The 19024-nt window shown below is 30.5% G+C and overlaps 1 protein-coding gene across 1 annotated transcript; it reads right to left on the bottom strand.

The window, feature by feature from the left end:
- Positions 1-444: 444 nt before the first annotated feature.
- On the bottom strand, positions 445-18878 carry LOC129228140 (probable glutamine--tRNA ligase). Its single transcript, XM_054862786.1, has 16 exons — positions 18759-18878; positions 18590-18647; positions 15937-16070; positions 12387-12573; positions 11373-11560; positions 11122-11252; positions 9350-9442; positions 9120-9257; positions 6694-6781; positions 6465-6550; positions 5183-5342; positions 4763-4858; positions 3347-3474; positions 1860-1926; positions 1049-1175; positions 445-540 (listed from the first exon to the last, which is right to left on the bottom strand). Exons 1-16 carry the CDS (start codon positions 18822-18824, stop codon positions 485-487), a joined length of 1803 nt encoding a protein of 600 aa, XP_054718761.1. The 5' UTR covers positions 18825-18878; the 3' UTR covers positions 445-484.
- Between the last annotated feature and the right edge of the window lie 146 nt (positions 18879-19024).

Genomic DNA, 19024 nt, shown 5'->3' with positions numbered 1-19024 from the left:
TTTGCTGTCTCCTCCCCCCCCCCCGACAAGCGGGATATAACGAAGGGCTATTGTACTTAGAGGATATAATTTTAAAGACCAACATTTCTGTAGATCCTATTTGATGATAAAGAGAGCACCTCCTAGCAATCAGTATGAAAGATCTTGATTTTTCATTGTCTTACAGTTCGCGTATGAGATAAGATGGCGGGGCAGCCCTCTTTGAGCGATGTATTTACGCGTCTAATGCCCAGGTCATTATGGTAGAAAAAATCTCACCAGAAAAAAAAAAAACTCAGACATAAGTTAAATGTAACTATAATCACTCACCATAGACCCGAGATACATAATATATACATACCTTCATGTCTATTTGAAATGTGGACATGAACCTCCTTGGCAGGACTTTTTATTACATGCATAAAAAAATTTTCTTTGTAAAAGAATACACACACACACAAATTACAATTTGAATTTTTATTTTAAAGAATTTTTTTATAAAAATCTAAATTATTCTTTGCCAACATCTTCTTTTAAAGTTACAGTCTGATTGAAGACTATCTGTAAAATAGACAAATATTAGTTATATCATAGATCCATTGACAGCTCATAACACAGATACAGATACACTTAAGACATTTTAAAACAACAACAATAATAAAACCAGAACTTTAAATGCTTTTAAATTATTTTATATTAATATTTAAGATCATGGTCAATTGAGGAAGAGAGAGAAAAAAAAGGATGTAAGTGCCAAAATTAAAAATTTTGAAATAACCAGTACAAGTGGTAGGTTGACCTCAAATCTGTCTTGAAGTAAGAGATGTACTAGTAGCTCTGGTAGATGCTGCTATATAGTATGCTTTAGAAAAACTTTTCACTGAAAGCCTACTTAGGACCTCATCTTTAAACGTGTTTTACTCAAAACTTGAGAAGGTCCACTTACATCCCTTTACTTCTCAATGCCTCAATTGTTTCCTGCAATCACACCACACACATTTCAAAAAAAAAAAAAAACTTTTATTTATTTTAGTGTTGCACAAAAGAAAAAGAATGGTAAGATGCTTACTTTTTTTAGCTGTAGAATCAGGATCAACGCTAAAAAATCCGAGCCTCTCAAACTGAAATTTGTCATATGTCTTGGCATCCTTAATGCTAGAATCTATCATTGCATTGTGAATAACTTGAAGGGAATCCTATGGATAAAAAAAATCCCCCAGTTTGAGATTTATCACATTTAAAATCATCAAAGACTATTTTACCAACATTTATAAATGTCTAAATGTTTTAATAAAGTATTGGAAAGTTCTCCACATTTCGATGCTTTAAACTCATTAACCAGGCAGTTACCTTATTATTAATAACAATGATTAAATTTAGCAGCATTAAATTAATTTGGCTTTTTGCAGAATAATATTTTTCAGGTAATCATTTATAACTAGAAAATATTAAATTGCCTTTTCATCAGAGAGATTGGCCTTCAAACTTTACATATTCTAATAAATATCAGTACCTCAAAACCAGACTAACATAAGTCACGTTTTCACTACTTTTCAGGGCAGGGTAAAAACGTTTGTTTGTTGCATAGGAAGGTTGGGACTCACCCTCTTTTGGAACTGGTCAATAAATATTAAGTTTTTAAAATAAAATCATTGTTATAGTTTAACGCAGAATAGGAATCTATTCATACAGTCTGATCAGGTCTATACTGATCTCAATTACAAACAAATTTATTAAATAATTTATGGTTTGTAAAAGTTTTTTTTTTTTTGCCAAACCATTTCACACATATTATTATTATTTTAGAATTACACTTATATATACAAGAAAAGAAAAGTAAAAAGAAATACAGCATAAATATGGTCCAATAATCAACTTACACGATTACAATCTTCAAGATAACCCCCAGGAACTTCTTTACTATCTTCAGGGTTCTTATGATGAAAACTATTACAAAAAAAATAAATAAATAAACAAATAAATAAATAAAATCCCAATATAATTGGAGTGGAAATATTTATTGTCAAAAATATATTATAGTATAACTCAACTTTTTTTTTAGCTTTTTTAAAAAATATAACTGAATTTATAAAAGGTGTTTAAAAAAACTTTCCATAATAAACTGCATTTGAACATGCTTCCATTTGCTACTAATTCCATTGTTAGGTGCTTTCTTTGCTGAAATTATAATTATCGTGATATGTACATCTCATACTTTCCAAAGACATTGACTTTAATGAAATTAACATCTCTATGCAGTTAATGATAAAATATTGCTTGCAAAATGAAAAATATATTGTGGTTTAATTCTGTGGTACAGCACCCAAACTTAATTTGAAAAGGTAACTTATCTTTTAATTCAACAGAAAGCAACACAGTGGTTCATTTGTAGTTTTGAGAAAAACAAAATGGAAAAATTTTGCTTTTAAAGTTAAAATTTTTGCATACAAAATAAACGACATTCTTTTAAAGAATACAAATTCGGTTTTACAGGGACTATATAATATCAGGTAGCTATGCCAAAAAAGCTTTTAACCTCCCTGATTAGTACATACTGATAACATAAAATTTCTAGGTATCAAAATAGTGACATATTTTTGAACATATTATTAAAAGGATACAAACTACTTTTTATGTAACTTTTATTATTGATTTAAATGTATACTTATCTTTTAAGATTAAAAAAAAATATTATAAAATTCTATTAATGTATTTATATCATTTATTCAACTTCCAATAAAAAAAAAAAAAAGTTTTTTCAGTAGCAAGTTACTGCTCCGACTAACATTAAAATCTCTTTCAATGTGTGAAAAAGGAAATATTTTTCTTTTAATCAATTATTTACTAAGTAATGGAGGAGGACTACTAGGAGCAAAAATTAAGCTAAAGCTTCAAAGTTGTTTGAGCATTGTGTAAAGCAAAAGAATAAAGTCAACCTCTATCTTTTCTTCCTGTTTCTTAGTGGCTAAATTCTTTGAGTAGGATGACAGTTGAAAATTATTGTCTGCTATTCTATTTATACAAGATGTCTCCACAAAATAAATTTAAAAGACAGAAAATTTCAAGATGAAAAATTTCGGGAACTCTTAAATGTACGTCTGCTAATGGAGAACAGTGTCCAAAGGGTTTTCTATTAAGTGGGAGCTCAGGAAAAGGAACGGGAATGGCGCAATTTTCCACCCTAGAGCAAACTCCACCCATAAAATTATTTAATAAAGCTTGTATAAAATGCCTTTGCCATGTGAAGAAAAACAAATGAAAAAAAAGAGGAAAAAAAAATACTAATGCTTGCAAATAAAGTAAATCTTAGAAACTGCATTTATTTCAATAAAGTCTCAAAGTCCTAATAATTTTTATTTATACTTACAGTCGTTCATATAGTCTAACTTCACAAGTGATTGGCTCGGATACCCAGTGAATAAATGCTTTAGGCTTTTTAGTGTTTGCAACAGGGGTTCCTATTGTTTTCAGCTCAACGATCTTATTGTCTTTATCCTAAAATATTAAATGAAAAAAAAAGCAAGGTTTAAATTACTCATCATTTTATTGTTTCAGTTTGCAGCAAAGATAAATTTTGGCGGTTGTAAAAATGAAAAAATAGTGCCAGCATGATTTTTTTTTCTTTGGATGCAATAGAAAATAAACATGGGAAAATATTCAGTGCCGCAACTTTGGTAAATCATTCTAGTTAAAATGATGAAAACTATAAAACATTTCTTTGTATTTTAACACACTTCAAAAGCATTAAAAAAAAAAAAAACTTTTGCTTTTTAGCTGAATATAATGTTTTAGAGGATTATTAACTAATTATAACAACAGAAATAATTTAAAAGGCTCAATTGTCATCAGAAGCAAGAAAACCATAAATCAACTACAAAATCAAAAATTTAAATAAAGCAATATGTGATACACTTGTAATAAAAGAGGAAAGTAAAAGTATAGCGAAACAAAAGAAAATATCAGGCTCACAAGCTGTAAATTGTACACGAGGGAAACTTCCATGCTGTGATTGTAAAGTATAAGTGAACTACCAAAACTAAAAATAAAGACATTTAAGTAAGACCTAAATAAATTCACAAGTCAAAGATACAAAAATTAACATATCATTAGTGTTTTAAGTTATGCAAGGAAAGTTCTTGATGATTTTATTCTTTTTTAATGATGCTACTTTTTCCCATAATTGCTATCTTATATTTTTGTAGAAAGGTTATACTAAGTTAGAACATTCAATTTAGAGATTTATAAATTGGCTAAGCTGTTTTTTTTTTTTTTTTTCTAAATTCTATATTTAATAAGTGCTATATATTATATGCTACAAATTAGTGATAAAATGAAATTTTCTTGAAAATTTAGTAACACTAAAAATGTTTAAAGACTTAAAAAAAGTTGATTAATATAACTTAATCCAAAAAATATGAAATGGGCACTCATCAACTGTTTTTAAACACTTTAACAGTAGCATAGCCAGGATTTCCTTTCACGAGGGGGGGGGGGGGGGGGGGGGGGGGGGCGGGGGAGTGATTGGATGAAATTTTCATGTACTCAAATTCGAGTTTTCTTACATATACGAACAGGCAATTCATGTGTAGGCTTCATTTTTGAATTTTCCACTCATTTCAGAGCTTTAGACTTTATGGACCTATCCTCCCCTTGGCTAAGCCATTGCTTTTTAATTATTATACACAAGTACAGAAGGATTATCTGATAGAAATATATACACAATAGCTATGCTAAAAACTTACTGAAGAATTAAAAAATAACTCCAAGAAAAATCAAAAATTACCTTAATGACTTCTGTAATGGACAAAACATAACCTGTATGTCTGAGTCCAACAGATTGTGCAACAGTCAATCTTTTATATTGATTATTGGGTGCAACCTGGAAAATAATATACTGAGTTATGCATCAATGTTGATTTTTTGAAGAGTAGAGTAATGCTAAGAAACACTTCCTTTCATGCTAATGCTAGTATACCAGGGGACAGGGAAGAAAAAATCTGGGAATTAAATAGAAAAATATATAGAAATTTTAAAGAAAATATACAATACTAGTTGGTTTGAAACACACACATGCATATACAAAAAAAAAAAAAAAAAATCTTTTTATAAACATAATAATATTTTGACATTTATATGCTCTGTAACTTGCATACATTTTACACATTCAAATTACAGCAAATGGTTGAATTAAAAAGTAACCAACCTCTTTGAAATCAGATCGTTCAATGTACACTACATCAGAAAAGGTCACTTTATGAGTCCCCCGAGATGGATCTGCAGGAAAATCAGGAACATCAATTACCATTGGGGTGCTTGCTGCCAAGCTGATGCTCACTTTCAGAGGATCTAAGACAGCCATGGTTCTAGAAAAAGATTACATTCATAAAATGCAAGAAAAGTATTTTAAAATAAGTAATGGATGTAGCATTACTAAGTTTATTCCATATTTAAGAATATCACATAACAAATCGTATTTTTTAGTTTGTTATGTTTCAGGAACTTTATTTTATGGTTGATAAATTAGCTGCAGATGAAATGATTAGACAAAGCCAATACATTCAACTCTAGATAACTCAAAGTCCTAAGAAACCTTCAAAGTTCCCACAATCTTTCAAAGAGTTTGGGACCCAATGAAAATTTTGCAATAAAGAACTGTTTGAGTTATAAGGCTTCGAGTTATCATGAGTTACCTCTACTTGATTTATTTGATGATGGAAATCTTGAGGCATTTTAGCTGCATGTGGGGAGAATTTTACACAGAACTCCAGGTGTAAAAACCGCTCTATTTCGGGATATTTTGCATTTTTTTTCAGTAAGACCATGTCAGAGAGGTCAACATAATTGTTTTTATTGTGAAAATAGGCTTTTAGTTGTTTGATTAGTGGTTAGTTAGTGTGGGACGCAGCTTCCTTTCCCATGGTATTGCCATTTTGCTTAGGCTTAGTCAGTTTGCAAAAAAAGGCCCTGCTTTTTGGAAGCAAGTATTTTATTTAATAGTATGAAAGCAGAAAAACTGATTTTACACCACTTCAGAATTTAGAATCTATGAAACAAAATAACAAGTTATAAAAATAATTCTTCAAAAATCCTTAAATTTTCAAGCTTGTATTAATACTTTAAAATAGAACAGCAGATATATATATATATATATATATATATATATATATATATATATATATATATATAAAGGTAAACTATTATTTTATACATATAAAAAAAGCTTTTAACATTTGGCCATTTTCAGGTGATAGTTTCTTCAAATTATCTGATGGGCAGCAATACTATTTCAACTTTTGCTAAGAGAAATACATTCTTGACATGAGCAAGTATGATTTTTAATTGTAATTAATGATTTGAAAACAAGTTTTAAAACTGATTGAGGATTTTATTTTATTTTTTATTCATGAATGTAACACTCTGTGATGTCTGTTACAATGAACAACAAAGCAAATATTATGGGAATATGATACCAACTAAGGACTGACCTTGGGGCAGTAACATTTAATACATCTCTCACATGGGCCTCCAGCATTTGGGGATCCACAACAGATTGTGCACCTGTGACACCAAGCTGAAAAACAAGGGTATTTATCAAGGTTCATGCAGATTTTAAAGTACAGCGCTATTAAAACTTTGCAAGCGTTTTTCTTAGTTTCATATGCTTTTAAGACAGTAGTAATATGCGATGTTAGATAATGCCAAATGATTGCTTACCTCAACACAGAAGTTATTAATAGCTTCAGGAGGAAATCCTCTACGTCTTAAAGCTGTCAACGTAAAGAGTCGTGGATCATCCCAATCTCTAAAAATGTGGGAAAAAATTAAGTCTGATAAAAGGTAAAGTTTTATAATCAAAATCAATAAATTCCATGTACAAATAAAAATGTAGAAAAATAGCACAATTAAGATTATTTCTGAAGTTAAGACTGCCTAAAGCTGTTAAAAGAAAAGATCAACTTTTCATAATGAATTGTAAATGAACTAAAATAATTGAACATACCACATAAAGATCATGATACTTATTACCATAGTAAGAAAAATATAGAAAGTATCTGCAGGTATGAAAATCAATAAACAGTGGGAGGTCAAAATTTTTAGTAAAAATGCCTTTTGCTTTAATCAGGTATCCATAAAAGCAAAATGAATTTTTTCATTAATTACCTTTTCATTGTTTAATATTGATATCAATTCAAAATTATCAGGTGATGCACCATCTACATCAAATGTATCTGCACAGTAGCAAATTTATCCATCCACGGTGTGTGCATCTATATTATCTAGCTATGATTATTACCAACGTAACAGAAGGTATTTTCATAAGATGTAAGTAAAGTTGTGTTTTGTTATCTTTCATTGCCAGAGCATTCCCATGTTGAAAGGAATGTAATTTATAACAGCATGAAGAAAAAAAATCAAAAACCTATTGTAACAAAACTTGGGGGAATTTTAATAATCACCTTATTTTGATTTATGCTAAGAAAATTGCTGTCTGACAAAATAGTTCATAATCCAGAATCTTACTCCAGTCCTTTTTAAATGCAGTCTAGCATTTTATAACAGCACAGATCTTTGAATTTGTATTTAAAGGTGGCTACTTTGCGTACCTAATCATGCTAATGCACTACAAAAACTGAAATGAGGTAAAACTAGTTTCAGTAGGCAACAAAGTATAACAGAGCTGAAAGTTTCTGTTGGCTACTTGTTACTAAATAAAAGTTTGAATTTTAAAGTATACTATTACTTTTCAAATTCAAAAAAACTTTCTTTTTTCAAAGCCCTTAAAACCTGTTTAACTTGAAATGGGAGCACTCCTTCTCAAGAAAAGTAGTACGGCACTAATTAAAAGTAATAACATTAAAATTTCTAAACATGACTATTTTAAGGAAAAAAAAATCATCAAAATTTAAAATATTTTTTCAAAAGGTTGGAGCAAAAATGAAAAAACAAGCAGATATTTTCAAATGGTGCATTTTGTTTTAAAGACAAAAACATTATCTTTAAAAAAAAATAAATAAATAAAAAGATCTTTGTCAAAATATTGTAAACCAGTTCAGGGATAAAAAACTTGAATTTTTTTCCCCATAATAGCAAGTGAGAGATAAAGACCAAAATGAGTTTTGAATGGTTATACCTTGGGCTAGAATTGTTTTTCCTTTTTTAGTAAAACAAAAATATACAAACATGTATCTTATTTCGGAATTTTATGCTATTTTAAATTCAACAACTTCCAAGACTATGAAAGTAAAATTTTTTGCTTGCTGCCTGAATTGAAACGGGCTATGCCTATAATTAAAAGTATAATTTTTTGTTTCCCGATTTTTGGTATATGAGAGCAAACAGCTGTTGACAAAACAGAAACTATTAAATACACTTTTTTGTTTTGTCCGTAATCATTATTTTGTATATTTAGAGCAAAAAATTAATCTGAGCTTTGATACATCAGAGCTGTTTAAAATCATCCGATTACATCATCTTTTCAGAGCAACTTAAGATATCTAATCCCAGAAAAATCAGCAAGATATCCTACTGTTGCTCTGAGGCGACCATATGTTTTCTGTGAATTTTTATGCATTAAAACCCAGTAAAAATCTTTGAAGTATTACTCACAAAAGATCAAAATGAAAACCATAGCTATTAAGCTAAATAAATTGATAAACAATCATACAGTAAAGGGAAAAAAATAGGACAACTGATTAAGATAGTTTGCAGCATTGATTCTTTAAACAGGGGTGCTCACCTAGGAGGGTCATGGCGCAGAATGCACCATTGAAATCTTTGTTCGAGGGGTATTTTTCACATTTGGGGAACTTTTTGGGGAGGGAGGGTCTTTGCGATCTTAAGGGTGTGCGGCCCTGCTCTAAGAGGGGGGGGGGGGAGACATCCTTGCTTTAAATGGGGTGTTGGATTTTATCATGACAGAGGAAGAGCGAGTAATCTCTTCCTCCTTCGAGGAAGTGAACAGTTTCAAGGTAGACTCTTTTGTTCACACAAAAATGAAAGAGGATTCCTGCACCTTTTAAAGTTATTTATGATTTACAAGTCACTGTTTGATTAGACATCTTTTCTAACTTACAGAGTATATATGAACATTATTTGAATATCCTTTAGTTCACATGAAATATTAAAGCAACCATACAAACCTAACGATCCCTTCTGAGATTAATTTGGCAATCTTTCTTTTGGATATCACAGTATAATGCATATTTAGACGCCCATATTCCCACTGCACTGGACAATAAATATCTAATGCATTGCATAACCAGTAGTAGGAAGAACGTCTGAAATACAAATGAAAACAGATTCAACAAAGTTTAGTCATAGCACAGAATTTTTTCAATTATTAGATCTTTTATTTGTGAAAAATACAAACCTAGACTGAAATTCTTTAGTACACAAAGAATGAGTTATATTTTCTATAGCATCACAGAGACAATGGGTAAAATCATATGTAGGATAGATACACCTGAGGGGAAAAAAATATTTTAAATGAAAATAAACATCCTCCACTTATCAACAGTAGACAGTTCATAGAAAGCTAAAAAGAGACCTACAGTAATTAAAACTTATAAAATAAATGATGTCTTTACAGTTAATTTGTAATTAACTGATTGTAATTGCAATAAAAAAAATATATATTGCCACTGTAATCACTTAAAATGGAATTAAAGATATGACTTTAGCACCATGTAAGTTCATTCTTTTATATTAACACTTACCATTTATAATTTTATATTATTTTTTAGTTAGTTGCTTTTACTAGCATTTTTAGCAATTATTATGATTACAATTGTAAAATAATTTATAGCAATTTTAATTTTGTGATAAAACAAAGAATAAGTTATGAAAGAATTATACAGTAAACTCCGGACTATTTGTGGAATAAAGTGGCACAATAACCGAGGATAAGCGAATTTCAGGGATAATGCGCAAACTAGGTATACTCAATAATAGTGTATGGAATAGCTTTAAAAAATTAATAGCACTTGCATACATTTAAACTAAACCTAGAAATTATAACAGTGCGTTTAATAGCGTACATAGACTTCAGTACATCTCCTCGCAAGTGTTATACGTGCGCCCCCCATAAGATTGTTTTTTTTAATTTTAACATAGTGTTTTTTTCCAGAACGAGGGCCCTCATACCTCTTACCCCCTTCTCCCCCCCCCTGCGAGGGTGGTGGGAGTGCTATGCACGCCACTGAGTATATGTAAAAATGAATATGAAAGCTAAACAAGGTTCATTATTACAAACAGATTACACACAAACATGAGCTAACAGATAGCAGATATGAGCTAATGAATTAACTGAAACAGATCAAGCTTGGTTACACCAAAACCGTATAGGAGAAGGGAATTTTTCCAAACAAAACTGGTCTGGTCATTCGTTTACACTCGTAGTGTAGATCTAAAAATCAGGTTTCAACTGGTCAGGTTTTGGTTAACTTTGAAGTTTGAAGTGATTGGAAGAAATAAATATGGATGACTAAAAACAGGTTTTCCACTAGTTAAGTTACAGAGATGCATTTATCTACATTCAGGTAACCATGGCCAAAAGATGTTTTTAAACGTGTGAAAGACCATGGATAATCAAGAGTGCAATATGGAAGCAAATGGTACGGAAACAAAGAAAAAAAAAAGATTGCATTATTTATTCATGTAGTTTCAATAACCTATTGCTAAAAGGTTTAGTCAATTGCAACAAATCAGAATTAACTAACTTTTAGAAACCTAAATTAGAGTTCTACAGCAAATTTAAGCAATTTTGCAACAGCAAATTTTGTTACTGAAGCAATGAATGTTTTACGTTTAAATTTACATAAGGACAACAGTTTTTTTTTTTGAAAAAATATTTAATTTCTTATTTTGAATAATTTATTATGATAAATTAATTTGTTTATTTTTAAACAGAAATTCTGAAATTTATTAAACACAAAAGTAAAATTATCTAAATGATTATAAAAGGGATTTTTACTTTAGCGATTGAAATTTTTCGTAGGATTGGAAAAAAAGATCATTTCAAATTTTGGACACATTCTCATGGCATCCTAAATCAAGGCACTAATTTTTTGTACAAGTTGGTAGGTCTGCAATTATTTATTACAGATACAATTACTCAAAAGTGGATGTAATTTATCTAATTACCACTTATTTCCCGTTCGATGATGTGCAAAAAATTTAATCCTATAGGCCACTGGATCTTGCTTTCCCTCTTCAAGAGTTATTTTCATACGCAGAGTTGCTTCGCCTTCATTAATTTTCCCATGTTTCATATCCTAAACAAAGTGAAGTACAAAATTAAGAATGTAAGAAATCCTTTTTATTAATTTTTTTTTTGGTTTACAAAATTCAATGCTACAGCACATGACTGATAGAAATGAAGCAATAAATTATACCTGAAACAGCTGCAAACTTTCTTCTACTGGACGGTCTCGCCATGGAGAAGGTGGTGGGTTAAACCCTTTAATATCTTCTTGCTTTTGATGGCAGACATAAGCTAAGTCTCTCTTAATAAGTTCGCAAGCAAAATCATACAGCTGATCAAAATAGTCAGAAGAATGAGTAACAAATGATGGAACATACCCTAGAAATATTTCATACTATCTTTTATACTTTAAAACACGGAAGTACAATAAACATTTTTGTCGTGCAATGGATTATAAATAAAATCAAAAGGGTCAATGAGTTTAAAAGGATTAGATTCAGGAGGAGAAATGAGAATCAAACTAAGAATAACATTTCATAATCAATTAACATTGTACTTTTTCAAAAAAAAAAAAAAAAGTTGCTAATGTAATTTCAAGCTTAACAACATTGAATTGAGAAACTCTTTCTCAAATAGACTGGTAATGTGGTACTTTTACTACTGCAGTTGAATTCTGCCAAAGTAAATTTGATGCAATGTATCTTAAGATTTCTCCCACACAGAAATCCTAAAAATTATTTTTGATTTTATATATCATCATTAATAAAATTATAATCAATTATCTGGTATAAATAATTCTAGATGTTTGGTTTGGGGCAACAAATTTTAAATAAAAATCTGCAAGATTTTTATTTAAAAAAAAGGAAAAAAGAAATTTTGAACATCCTAAACTTTTTAGCAATCAAATGCTTTTTGCCCATTAAGCAACAAACTTTAAAGATGGAAACTAATCGAAGCATTAAAAGGCATGTAACAGCCAAACCCTTCCTTCAAAAACAAAATTTTTTAAATTCCTAACACTTAGAGAAAAGGGACAAACCACAATAGTGAAAAGAATGTTCCAAAAAAGAAAATCAATATGAACTGTTACAGTGCACACATAATTTCATTTCATATACTTCTTCAAGGGTTCCTAGTCCAGAAAAATATTTTACTAATACTTCCCTACATATTTTAACAGTGCTAAAGTATTGATGTTTCATACCTAACCACCTGACCATCTCATTTATTTCATTGAAGAACTTCTCCTCCTCTTTTTCTGGATTGGTATCATCAAACCTTAAAAAGCAGATTCCATCATGGGCTTTAGCATAACCAAAGTTGATGTTGATAGCTTTTGCATGACCAATATGCAAAATGCCGTTTGGCTCGGGTGGAAATCTAGTACGAACCTAAGGAAAAAGGTTTTAAGTTACTTGCATTTAAGTCTTAAACCATTTTCTAAAGATGAAATTCTAAACCTATTTTAATCTGCTACAATAATCCTTGATTCAAATCCACAACGGGGGGGGGGGGGGGATTCTCTATTTTTTTTGGACTTACAAGGAGACGGCACAATCGTGGGGTCGGAGATTTGCATCATTTTTTTTTTTTTGCGGTGAAAGAGGACCCCTAGTACCTTACGTGGTCAAAGTAATAAGACGTAATACTCAGAAAATTATGAGAAAAATCGGTTTAAAGTTGCCATGGAGTCTCCTAGGCACCTTACGAGTTTAAATTGTCAGTCTTTTGAAAAGCCGCAGCTAGCCTAGTTGGTTAAGGCGTGATATTGTGCTCCAGAGATAGCACGATCGAATCCCACTCTATACTTTTTTTTCTTCTTTCTTTTTGCTATCACAACAATTTGTGGTTACGCTTTTCACCCCTATATTACTTTCTGAAATTTATTTTTGCCAAAGATAAGGAAAAATTCGATTTTTTTTAATGATTATGTACAAAAACTGCAGTGTAGTTATCATAGAAACAAACAAAGTAATAATTTTTGCGACATCTTGCGCAACAAATGAAAGCGTATTTTTAACAATTGCAGGGAATTTGCTATATATCAGTAGAAAAATATACTTCATTAACATTCATGAAAATATTTTGAATAGTGGATAATTTAGACGCAAACCAGGCGCATTGAATCATGTCTCGGAATATTAGTGACGATAATTGATGGTGAATAATTGAATTAATTTTAATACAATCTTCACGGGAAATAATTTCTCTATTTTGCTCTAACAACTTGCTGCAATTTTGCAAGCGTTTTTTGAAATTTTTGACTTGTCTGCAGATGTAAACATCAAAAGGCTGCACCAAGGGAGTGCATTGTACATGGATTCTTTGGGAATTTCCTCTCCTGTTCCAGAAGAGCCAGCAACTTCTTCAGCCAACATTTTTAATTTTGACAGTACGATAACTTTGCGTTTAATGGAATAGACACATAGGTTCACGTTCACCACGAAATAGAAAAATTAACTGCAGTGCAATTCTCACAGGGTCACGCAGTCTTATGAGCAGATGTCCCTTAAGGGGACCACAGGTCAAAAACCTTTACTAAGCAAAACAAACCATACAGAATAAAGAGCAAGAATGTTTTTCAGTGAATGAAAAAGTTTGCGAACTTTGGCAAAAATAAATTTCAGAAAGTAATATAGGGGTGAAAAGCGTTACCACTAATTGTTGTGACAGCAAAAAAAGGAGAGAAAAGGATCCAGAGTGGGATTCGATCGTGCTATCTCTGGAGCACAAGATCGCGCTTTAACCAACTAGGCTAGCGGTGGCTCGTCAAGAGACTGACATTTTAAACTCGTAAGGTATCTAGGAGACTCCATGGCGACTTTAAATCGATTTTTCTCATAATTTTCCGAGTATTGCGTCATATTACTTTAACTACGTAAGGTATTAGGGGTCCTCTTCCACCACAAAAAAAAAATTGACGCAAATCTCCAACCCCACGGTCATGTCGTCTCCTTGTTAGTAAAAGTTTTAGCTTCTTAAATTTTAAGAGGGTGCTCAATGACCCCTTAATTTAACATTAGCTGTAGCATAGAAAATGTCACAAATTTAGAAACATTTAATATCCCTAGCTACTTTCTTATAAATAATAATTTTATTGCAACGTATATGTATATTACTCATGTATATTATAATATGTAGCATTGTTTTTTTAAGCCCCCCTTCCCATATGTATTAAGTTTAGGGGAGGGGGTTGAACACCCTCTTTTATTTGAAATAGGAAGCTAAAATTCTTCCAGTATATTACTATCCACAAGTCTAAAAATATTGAAGGGTGTCAGAAGCTATTTTTTTACATGTATATTTGAACCACCCTAGAGGTTTATCTTGACTGACTAAATAATTGAATGCGTCAGTTGCCAAATCGATTAACTCCACTTTTTAAAAAAATCCTCATTTCCGCTTTAATAGCGCTTAATCAATGCTTAGAATGTGAATTTATATTAAACTTTTGGTTCAGTACATTTCTGATCCTGCGATGGCAGAAAATGTAATACGAGGGCCCATTCACTCCTATGGATAACATTATCTTCATCACTTTTCTCGACTTTTTGTTTTATGGAGTTAATCGATTTGTTAAGTGAAGCATCCAATTACAACCAATGAAAAATTCAGACAGTTACACTGATTGACACTTTATTTAAAATTAAGATCAATTTTGCTTTGGTTTTGCAGCAGGCAATATAAGAGCAGAAAGTATGATAATTCAGAACTAAATGAGTAAGTTTGGTCCATTTTTTCCTATTAATTGCACATGGAATAATTATGACGGAGAAATTCATGCCATGGACAGCTACAATGTAAAAACAATGAACTTTTAAGAACTAAAATTAAAAAAAAAAAATGTTGAAAAATGTTGCAAATGTTAATGAAGAATGAGATACATGGGTCATTCCATGTCAAATCAACCAATCACTCAAAATGACCATCTCAGATTTCCATGAAACTTTCAGGGAAAAAAAAATTATATATATATATATATATATATATATATATATATATATATATTTTTTTTTACAAAAAAAGTGTCATTGCACATTATTTGCTATAACTGCTGATTCCATCATGTCCCCACTCTGAAATTTTTATAGGATGTATTTATTAAAACATATTAAAAAACATATATTTTTTTCAAAATTTTTAAAAGACACTAACTTTTAAAAAATTTAAATTTTAAATTCTAAAATTAAAAAAAAATATTAAAAATTCAAGAGAAATATGCAAGTTGCATGTCAAATTAAAGCTCATGCAATTCTCTTTAAAATGAGCTGTTAACCAACTGTATTGACCCCATAGAACTAAAATTGTAGCATTTTTAAGCACAACAGATGAGTAAAAAAACGTGAGTTTTTACACATTTAAAAAATTAATAACTCATTAACCAAAAAAGATAGATTTTTTTTAAAAAGTAGATCTGAATTTAGAATGTCAAAGAGTATAATCCCTGAAAGTTTCATGAAAATCTGAGATGGTAAATTTGAAAATAATTTTTTTTTTTGGTTGATTTGACATGGAATGACCCACATGCAAAATGAGTATAGAACTGTTCAAATCATTTTCTGGTCAATTCTGCAAAATGAAAATCTAGGAATTTTTACGTTTCAATATTAAATTTTTATACGTAACATCCCAAACACACATACAAAATGTGGAAAAAAAAAAAAAAAAAACATTAAGAGACAATTTTTAATAATTCAACAGTTATTCTTACAAGCTAAACTTCTATTACTCTTCAAGCAACACTAGAAATATACCTGTCCTTTTGTTTCAGATAAATGTTTCTGAAGGAGCTTCATAGTATTAGGGGTGATAACATATCCATCAGCTTTGTAATTTTCACCAGGTTTGTGGAAGTTGAGTTTTTTCATTACTTGAGTGATTGAATGTTCTACATTAACAAAAAATAACAGATTAAGGATCTCTTTATATGAGGCAAGTATTAATAATAATCAAACAGAAAAAAATATTACAAATGTCTACTTTGAATGAATTTGCTCAGAATAATGGTTTTAAATTAGTGTCAATGTAATAAATATTTCAATTAATTTCTGCTATACATCAAAGAGGCTCTTTGCTATGCAGGATTAATTTATTATATGTGATATAAATCTAATTTTGAAAAGTCGTATATTTTTCATGGACAACTCATTTATTTTTTCGACCTCAATTAAAAAGTTACTTAGTTTCAAAATGAACAACATCTAAGTAATATATAAATTTTAGAGGTAATACTAGTACTTAGAAAAATATTGCAATTTAATCACTTTAGCAATAGTGAAAAACTATTTTATTTAAAAATACAACAAGGTAAAGAATGAGTTGAAACCAGTGGCGTAGCCATGGGTGGGGGGGGGGAGATAGGAAGTTAGAACCCCCCCCCCCCCCCCCCCATGAGCCCTCAAAATTTTTTTTTGTCAAACCTCTGCTTTTCTTCCGAGAAAAAGTGTGCGAACGTCTGTCCTTAGCAACCTATTCCTAGAACACATTTCTCCCTTTCTTCCACTGTCCTTTCCGACTTGAGGACAATGCTACTGTTTCAGAGCTTTTTTTTTTGCTTTCTGAATGAATGTCACACTTCGCTTCGACTAAACTTCTGCAGCTACTGCAAAACTTGACCACTTGAAAACCATAGTTCTATCCATTGGTGTAGCAAGACTGCAGTTAGAGTTACTTCACTTTCGTAATAAATATAGTAATGAGCAGTAAAAAAAGTCAAAAAACCGTAACGTTATGTTTTGCAACCCCTCCTCAGGAACGCAATGGAAGGAGCACTGAAAAAGAGAAGATTTCGTATGATGAGGGCTTTTTTTCTTATGACGGCAGTATTAATCAAGGTATTTTCACAGAAGAAAATTCATTTATAATGTCCTTTGTTGTTTAATTCATAAATATATATATATATATGTGTGTGTGTGTGTGTAAACTCGAGTCCATTGTTTTACTTTAAACTTTAGAAAAAATTACCCCACCCCCCACCCCAAGGATTTTTTCTCGCTACGGCACTGGTTGAAAGATATTCACAACAAAGAGAAATATTTAGAGGAAAAAAAAAGAACAATTTCATTATTATTTTTATTTATTTATTATTTATTTTTATTTATTTATTTTTTTTTTGTAATTTTTTATTTTCAAGTTTTTTGTTGAAGAGAACTAGTAGAAACACAAAAAAGAGTCCCTGATATAGATCATTAATCACAATAAAAATTCGGAGTAGGGCATAAATTTGGAAAATACAAGAACTTTGGTATTGAAAATAAAATAGTTCGTCTGTTTTGGAACAATTCAGATTTTTTTAAAAAGGGTATTTTAATCAGGGTTGGCTTTCTGCCGGCAGAAACTAGTTTTTGCCGTGCCAGTGGCAGAAACTGGTTATAACCGGTTAAAACCGGCAAAAACTGGCAAAAACTTAAAATCGTCTTAAAAAACTAAAGTAATTACTAAATGATATTTGTTTAAACTAAAAAATTAAACTTCATTTCATCATTGTAAAAAATAAAATGTTATGCTAGTGCCCTTGATTTAGTTCAGAAAGGGAACTTTTCAATTGCTGATGCTCGTAACATTTGGATTAATCTAACAAAGGACGAAAATCATATGGGTTCTTAGGATAGAGGAGTGACATACAGAATTTAACTGGCATTACTGTTTGTAATTTGCTCGCAAATAAGCTTCATTTAAGTTGCTTGTGATTGAAATTATCATGTGCTTCAAGAAGAAAGTGTCAAATTTTACTTCCCAATATTAATCTGGATTTTGTACTTAATATCACAGCTTTGCAAAACAAATTGACTCCATTTCTCGAAACTCATTTTTCCAGTCGAATTTTTACCACTACCCTAGTTACTTCATGATTGACCAGTTTAAAAACATATACAATTTGAAAGTTTCATGAATATTGCTTGTTCCTTGATGCATTGCCTTCTAGCTCTTCTGTTGCAAGAATATTCTAAAGTTTCTCATTCGTGCATATTAAATTGAGAAACTATTTAGATTTTTGGAACCACCTTTTCCAAGAAGCAACTGCAGGGTTCAAACAATGTAACATTTGATTCTGAATTGTGATAATATTGTAAATTCAACTGTGCTTTGGTTAACAATTAATTATTTTTTCCATGCATTTTCTACTGTGTCAATATTTTTTTTTTTTTTTTTGTCATTTTGAGAGTTTTTGGCAGTTTCTGCCGAAAATGTGGCAGAAAGTGGTTTCTGCCATGCCGGTTTTAACCGGTTTCTACCAGAGGTTTTAACCACCCCGGCAGAAACTTGCCAGCCCTGATTTTAATGCAATATGGAAAACAATGAAAAGGCTTCAAATTTAAAGAACAATATATTTTAGGGAAAATAAGTGCTTTTTGCAAAAAAAATTTTATCAGATAAAAGCAATACTAAAATATGGCCTTTCCATACCTTTAACTTCAACAGGCTTAACTGTAACTTCAGTAATAGTTTCTTTCTTATCTTTTGCCTGGAACAGATCATCATATTATCTATAAATACATAAGTGCAATGAAATAATCTTCAACAAAGAGTTATTACAAATAAATTGACAATAAAAAATAGTATTTTTGTTCCCTACTTTTGCTTTCGATGGCTTTGTATTGTCTGCTTCAGTTTTAGGACCAAGTATATCTAAAACTTGCATTTCAACTTCGCTCTTAATGAATTTACCATCAGCAAAAGGTAGTGCTTTGCGTGCTTCAGCTAGATAAAAAGAAAAGATATAATAAACAAAATTAATATATAATAGTGTTAAAAAATATAATCAAGAAAAGGTTTCAATATTTGCAAGAATAAAATTATCTAAAATATATTGTAACCAAAACAACCATTTCTTTAACTACT

This window comes from Uloborus diversus, chromosome 8 (genome assembly GCF_026930045.1).
Source record: "Uloborus diversus isolate 005 chromosome 8, Udiv.v.3.1, whole genome shotgun sequence".
In the NCBI taxonomy this organism is placed as follows: domain Eukaryota; kingdom Metazoa; phylum Arthropoda; class Arachnida; order Araneae; family Uloboridae; genus Uloborus; species Uloborus diversus.
The sequence above is the reverse complement of the archived record's forward strand: the minus strand, read 5'-3'. Positions and strand labels throughout refer to the sequence as shown.

What these genes read in the sequence shown, in the direction of transcription:
- LOC129228140 (XM_054862786.1), bottom strand. Translation starts at nt 18,824, where the DNA reads ATGCAAGTTTTAGATATACTTGGTCCTAAAACTGAAGCAGACAATACA. An exon ending in CAAAGCCATCGAAAGCAAAA is followed by an intron (nt 18,648 to 18,758) that starts GTAGGGAACAAA and finishes GATCTGTTCCAG; the next exon opens with GCAAAAGATAAGAAAGAAAC. An exon ending in TAAGCCTGTTGAAGTTAAAG is followed by an intron (nt 16,071 to 18,589) that starts GTATGGAAAGGC and finishes TTGTTAATGTAG; the next exon opens with AACATTCAATCACTCAAGTA.